The sequence below is a fragment of the Scyliorhinus canicula genome, chromosome 20 (assembly GCF_902713615.1).
Source record: "Scyliorhinus canicula chromosome 20, sScyCan1.1, whole genome shotgun sequence".
NCBI lineage: Eukaryota > Metazoa > Chordata > Chondrichthyes > Carcharhiniformes > Scyliorhinidae > Scyliorhinus > Scyliorhinus canicula.
In genome coordinates, this window is record NC_052165.1 from 85,065,464 (window position 1) to 85,072,408 (window position 6,945).

Consider the following 6,945-nt stretch of genomic DNA (forward strand, 5'->3'; position numbering starts at 1 on the left):
TCACTCAGTGGGAGTGACTGTAATCAGAGACTCACTCAGTGGTAGTGACTGTAATCAGAGACTCACTCAGTGGGAGTGACTGTAATCAGAGACTCACTCAGTGGGAGTGACTGTAATCAGAGGGTCACTCAGTGGGAGTGACTGTAATCAGAGACTCACTCAGTGGGAGTGACTGTAATCAGAGAGTCATTCAGTGGTAGTGACTGTAATCAGAGACTCACTCAGTAGTAAAGGCTGTAGGGGCAGGCCGGCAGCACGGTTCAATTCCCGTACCAGCCTCCCCGAACAGGCGCCGGATTATGGTGACTAGGGGCTTTTCACAGTAACTTCATTGAAGCCTACTCGTGACAATAAGCGATTTTCATTTCATTTTTCGGTCGGTAATCAGACTCACTCAGTAGTAACGGCTGTAATCAGAGACTCCTTCAGTAGTAATGGCTGTAATCAGAGACTCCCCCAGTAGTAGTGGCTGTAATCAGAGACTCCCTCAGTAGTAATGGCTGTAATCAGAGACTCCCTCAGTAGTAATGGCTGTAATCAGAGACTCACTCAGTAGTAATGGCTGTAATCAGAGACTCCCTCAGTAGTAATGGCTGTAATCAGAGACTCCCTCAGTAGTAATGGCTGTAATCAGAGACTCCCTCAGTAGTAATGGCTGTAATTAGAGACTCACTCAGTAGTTATGGCTGTAATCAGAGACTCCCTCAGTAGTAATGGCTGTAATCAGAGACTCCCTCAGTAGTCATGGCTGTAATCAGAGACTCCCTCAGTAGTAATGGCTGTAATCAGAGACTCCCTCAGTAGTAATGGCTGTAATCAGAGACTCACTCAGTAGTAATGGCTGTAATGAGAGACTCCCTCAGTAGTCATGGCTGTAATCAGAGACTCCCTCAGTAGTAATGGCTGTAATCAGAGACTCACTCAGTAGTAATGGCTGTAATCAGAGACTCACTCAGTAGGAATGGTTGTAATCAGAGATTCACTCAGTAGTAATGGCTGTAATCAGAGACTCCCTCAGTAGTAATGGCTGTAATCAGAGACTCACTCAGTAGTAATGGCTGTAATCAGAGACTCCCTCAGTAGTAATGGCTGTAATCAGAGACTCACTCAGTAGTAATGGCTGTAATCAGAGACTCCCTCAGTAGTAATGGCTGTAATCAGAGACTCCCTCAGTAGTAATGGCTGTAATCAGAGACTCCCTCAGTAGTAATGGCTGTAATCAGAGACTCCCTCAGTAGTAATGGCTGTAATCAGAGACTCCCTCAGTAGTAATGGCTGTAATCAGAGACTCCCTCAGTAGTAATGGCTGTAATCAGAGACTCCCTCAGTAGTAATGGCTGTAATCAGAGACTCCCTCAGTAGTAATGGCTGTAATCAGAGACTCACTCAGTAGTAATGGCTGTAATCAGAGACTCCCTCAGTAGTAATGGCTGTAATCAGAGACTCACTCAGTAGGAATGGTTGTAATCAGAGACTCCCTCAGTAGTAATGGCTGTAATCAGAGACTCCCTCAGTAGTAATGGCTGTAATCAGAGACTCATTCAGTAGTAATGGCTGTACTTACCCTTTCTGGAGCTTGTAACTGATCCAGTAAGAAGTTTAATATAAGGAGAAATAGTTCCTCTGCATCATGCTGTCTGTTAACTTGAAAACAAGAAAGTTTCGGATGACTCACAAGATTTGAATTGGACCGCACCTTACAGAAAGTTTTTAGTTTTTATTTTGATTCCATTGACTATCCATAGGTTTTTTCACACAGAACTAGTTGAGTCCTAACCCGTACCACTCCACACGGGAGATGCTGCTTCACTACTTCTACGGGAGGTCCTCATTTAACGATAAATACATCTTTAATACATCTATACCATTAAAAACAACTGTACCATTAAATACTATAAATACATCTTACCATTCATAGATTTCATAGAATTTACAGCGCAGTAGGAGGCCATTCGGCCCATCGAGTCTGCACTGACCCTTGGAAAGAGCACCCTACTTAAGCCCACACCTCCACCACATCCCGTAACCCAGTAACCCCACCTAACCTAAGGGCAATTTAGCAATATCAATCCACCTAACCTGCACATCTTTGGACTGTGGGAGGAAACCGGAGCACCCGGAGGAAACCCACGCACACACTGGGAGGATGTGCAGACTCCGCACAGACAGTGATCCAGCCGGGAATCAAACCTGGGACCCTGGCGCTGTGAAGCAACTGTGCTAACCAGCATGCTGCCCTGTAATCAAAGATTTGCATCGTACTGAGGGCTGTAATCAGAGAGTCACTAAGCAGTAATGGCTGTGGAACTAAGTCCCATATTCTCACAATTCTCTGGGTAAATTTCTTGGTGGCTGTCTGAGATTGACCGCCTCTAGTTATTCTCTTCCCCACAACAGAAACACTCAGGGGGACCTGATTGAGATCTACAAAATTATGAGAGGTATGGACAGGGTGGATAGCAACAAGCTTTTTCCAAGAGTGGGGGTGTCAGTTACAAGGGGTCACGATTTCAAGGTGAGAGGGGGAAGGTTTAAGGGAGATGTGCGTGGAAAGTTTTTTACGCAGAGGGTGGTGGGTGCCTGGAACGCTTTACCAGCGGAGGTGTTAGAGGCGGGCACGATTGCATCATTTAAGAGGCAGCTAGACAGGTATATCAATGGGCAGGAACAGAGAGAAGTAGACCTTGGAAAATAGGAGACAGGTTTAGATAAAGGATCTGGATCGGCGCAGGCTGGGAGGGCCGAAGGGCCTGTTCCTGTGCTGTAACTTTCTTTGTTCTTTGATATCCACTCCAGCAAAACCTTTCGAGCTGGAATAGGTCACCAATCTGGAAGTCAGGTTCAAGTGACCTCAGCAGGTGTATTGTGTTCAGTTCTGGCTCCACAACTTTAGGAAGGACACGAAGGTATCAGAGAGGGTGCGGGGAAACATTGACGAGTTGTTGCAGGGATGTGAAGTGTGGAAAGATTGGAGAAGTTGAGACTGTTTTCCTTGGGGAAGTGAAGGTCGAGGAGACTGTTCAAAATCTCGTGCAGATGGAGGCTGTTCCCATTGGGTGGAGGCTCGAGAGTCGGAGGACACAGATTGAAGGTGACAAAGAAGCAATGGAGATGTGAGGAGACACTTCCTAACTGAGCGAGCGGTTCGGGTTCGGATCGAACTGTCCACTCTCGGATCTGCTGGGGCAGATTCAACTGAGGATTTCCAAAGAGAATTGGATTATTATCTGAACAGGAAGAATGTGCAGGATTACATGGAGAATGTGGGGATGACTGGAGGTGAATTGCTTCTTCAGAGACACAGCACAGAAAGGTTGGGCTGAATGGCCTCTTGCTGTAACTGTTCTATGATGCTGCCCAGACAATCCATTGTTACGGTGCAGATTTGCAGTTTGGTAACATCCTTAGAAATCTGTTTTGCTCGCTCGCCCATACTTCTGCATCCTTTATTTTTCTTTTATAAATTTGAAATGAAAAAATGAAATGTAAATCGCTTATTGTCACGAGTAGGCTTTAAATGAAGTTGCTGTGAAAAACCCCTAGTCGCCACATTCCGGCGCCTGTTCGGGGAGGCTGGTACGGGAGATCAGAGTACCCAATTCATTTCTGTCCAATTAAGGGGCAATTTAACGTGGCCAATCCACCTAACCTGCACATCTTTTGGGTTGTGGGGGTGAAACCCACGCAGACACGGGGAGAATGTGCAAACTCCACACGGACTGTGACCCAGAGCCGGGATCGAACCTGGGACCTCAGCACCGCAGTCCAGTGCTAACCACTGTGCCACGTGCTGCCCTGATATTTTTTTAAATTCTTCTATGGTGTGTGGGTGTCACTGGGTCAGCATTAGTTGTTGAGCCCGAATTAATCAGAATCACAGAATAATACAGAGCAAAAGAGGCCCTTCGTCCCATCGAGTCATCATTGATGCATGAAAAACACCTGATCCGCCCACCCAATCCCATTGGCCAGCACTTGACCAATAGCGTTGAAAGCTAAGACGTGCCAAGTGTTCGTCTAGGTATGTTTTAAAAGGATGTGAGGCATACGCTCTTTATCACCTTCACAGACGGTGCGTTCCAGACCGTCACCGTGCTGTATCTGTGAAGAAGCAATTCACCTCCAGTCACCCCCACATTCTCCGTGTAACCCCGCACATTCTTCCTGTTCAGAGAATGATCCAATCACTTTGGAAATCCTCGATTGAATCTGCCCTTGAATTCAGTGGTTTGCTGGGTTATTTCAGAGGGCACATTGCGATGTATCTGGAGTAAGATGTAGGTCGGATCAGGTAAAGATGGTGAATATCCTTCCCTAAAGGACAGATGGGTTTCTGCAACAATTGATGTCAGTTTCACAGGCAGCATTACTGAGAAGTGATTTATATTCCAGATTTATTAATTTAATTTACATTCCACCAGCTTCCATATCATCAGAATATTGACCTGGGTCCCTCCAGTGACAATCCCACAGCCACCAGTACGTCCGTTTAATATGGGAAACCCAGGGGTGCTCCAACTGAATACACGTTCAGCATAACTCTGCCGATTTCAATCTGTCCTGTACCTCACCCAACCAAATATACATTACATCAGCTTAGCCTGCTATCCCCACCCAGCCCTGCCCCTGCCATCCTCACCCAGCCCTGCCCCTGCCATCCTCACCCAGCCCTGCCCCTGCCATCCCCACCCAGCCCTGCCCCTGCCATCCCCAACCAGCCCTGCCCCTGCCATCCTCACCCAGCCCTGCCCCTGTCATCCTCACCCAGCCCTGCCATCCTCACCCAACCCTGCCATCCTCACCCAGCCCTGCCCCTGCCATCCCCACCCAGCCCTGCCCCTGCCATCCCCAACCAGCCCTGCCCCTGCCATCCTCACCCAGCCCTGCCCCTGTCATCCTCACCCAGCCCTGCCATCCTCACCCAACCCTGCCATCCTCACCCAGCCCTGCCCCTGTCATCCTCACCCAGCCCTGCCATCCTCATCCAGCCCTGCCATCCTCATCCAGCCCTGCCCCTGCCATACTCACCCAGCCCTGCCATCCTCACCCAGCCCTGCGCCCTGCCATCCTCACCCAGCCCTGCCCCTGCCATCCTCACCCAGCCCTGCCCCTGCCATACTTACCCAGCCCTGTCATCCTCACCCAGCCCTGCCGCTGCCATCCTCACCCAGCCTGCCCCTGCCATCCCCACCCAGCCCTGCCCCTGCCATCCTCACCCAGCCCTGCCCCTGCCATCCTCACCCAGCCCTTCCCTGCCATCCCCAACCAGCCCTGCCCCTGCCATCCTCACCCAGCCCTGCCCCTGCCATCCTCACCCAGCCCTGCCCCTGCCATCCTCACCCAGCCCTGCCCCTGCCATCCTCACCCAGCCCTGCCACTGCCATCCTCACCCAGCCCTGCCCCTGCCATCCTCACCCAGCCCTGCCCCCTGCCATCCTCACCCAGCCCTTCCCTGCCATCCCCAACCAGCCCTGCCCCTGCCATCCTCACCCAGCCCTGCCCCTGCCATCCTCACCCAGCCCTGCCCCTGCCATCCTCACCCAGCCCTGCCCCTGCCATCCTCACCCAGCCCTGCCCCTGCCATCTCATCCAGCCCTGCCCCTGCCATCCTCACCCCAGCCCTGCCACTGCCATCCTCACCCAGCCCTGCCCTGCCATCCTCACCCAGCCCTTCCCTGCCATCCCCAACCAGCCCTGCCCCTGCCATCCTCACCCAGCCCTGCCCCTGTCATCCTCACCCAGCCCTGCCATCCTCATCCAGCCCTGCCATCCTCACCCAGCCCTTCCCCTGCCATCCTCACCCAGCCCTGCCCCTGCCATCCCCACCCAGCCCTGCCCCTGCCATCCTCACCCAGCCCTGCCCCTGCCATCCGCACCCAGCCCTACCACTGCCATCCTCACTCAGCCCTGCCCTGCCATCCACACCCAGCCCTGCCCCTGCCATCCTCACCCAGCCCTGCCATCCTCACCCAGCCCTGCGCCCTGCCATCCTCGCCCAGCACTGCCCCGCCATCGTCACCCAGCCCTGTCCCTACCATCCTCACCCAGCCCTGCCCCTGCCATCCTCACCCAGCCCTGCCCCTGCCATCCTAACCCCAGCCCTGCCCCTGCCATCCTCACCCAGCCCTGCCCCTGCCATCCTCACCCAGCCCTGCCATCCTCACCCAGCCCTGCCCCTGCCATCCTCACCCAGCCCTGCCCCTCCATACTCACCCAGCCCTGTCATCCTCACCCAGCCCTGCCCCTGCCATCCTCACCCAGCCTGCCCCTGCCATCCCCACCCAGCCCTGCCCCTGCCATCCTCACCCAGCCCTGCCCCTGCCATCCTCACCCAGCCCTGCCCCTGCCATACTCACCCAGCCCTATCATCCTCACCCAGCCCTGCCCCTGCCATCCTCACCCAGCCCTGCCCCTGCCATCCTCACCCAGCCCTGCCATCCTCACCCCGCCCTGCCATCCTCACCCAGCCCTGCCCCTGCCATCCTCACCCAGCCCTGCCACTGCCAGACTCACCCAGCCCTGTCATCCTCACCCAGCCCTGCCCCTGCCATCCTCACCCAGCCTGCCCCTGCCATCCCCACCCAGCCCTGCCCCTGCCATCCTCACCCAGCCCTGCCCCTGTCATCCTCACCCAGCCCTGCCATCCTCATCCAGCCCTGCCATCCTCACCCAGCCCTTCCCCTGCCATCCTCACCCAGCCCTGCCCTGCCATCCTCACCCAGCCCTGCCATCCTCACCCAGCCCTGCCCCTGCCATCCTCACCCAGCCCTGCCCCTGCCATCCTCACCCAGCCCTGCCCCTGCCATCCTCACCCAGCCCTGCCCCTGCCATCCTCACCCAGCCCTGCCCCTGCCATCCTCACCCAGCCCTGCCCCTGCCATCCTCACCCAGCCCTGCCATCCTCACCCAGCCCTGCCCCTGCCATCCTCATCCAGCCCTGCCCCG

General features: G+C 54.2%; 1 protein-coding gene across 1 annotated transcript in view; it reads right to left on the bottom strand.

Annotated features, from left to right (window-relative positions):
* The window catches only part of usp18 (ubiquitin specific peptidase 18), an 83,525-nt gene that overhangs the window by 22,295 nt on the left and 54,285 nt on the right, over nt 1-6,945 (bottom strand). The window contains exon 8 of the mRNA XM_038780319.1: nt 1,565-1,696. Coding sequence (XP_038636247.1) covers nt 1,565-1,696 — 132 coding nt within the window. The remainder of the gene's footprint in view (nt 1-1,564; nt 1,697-6,945) is intronic.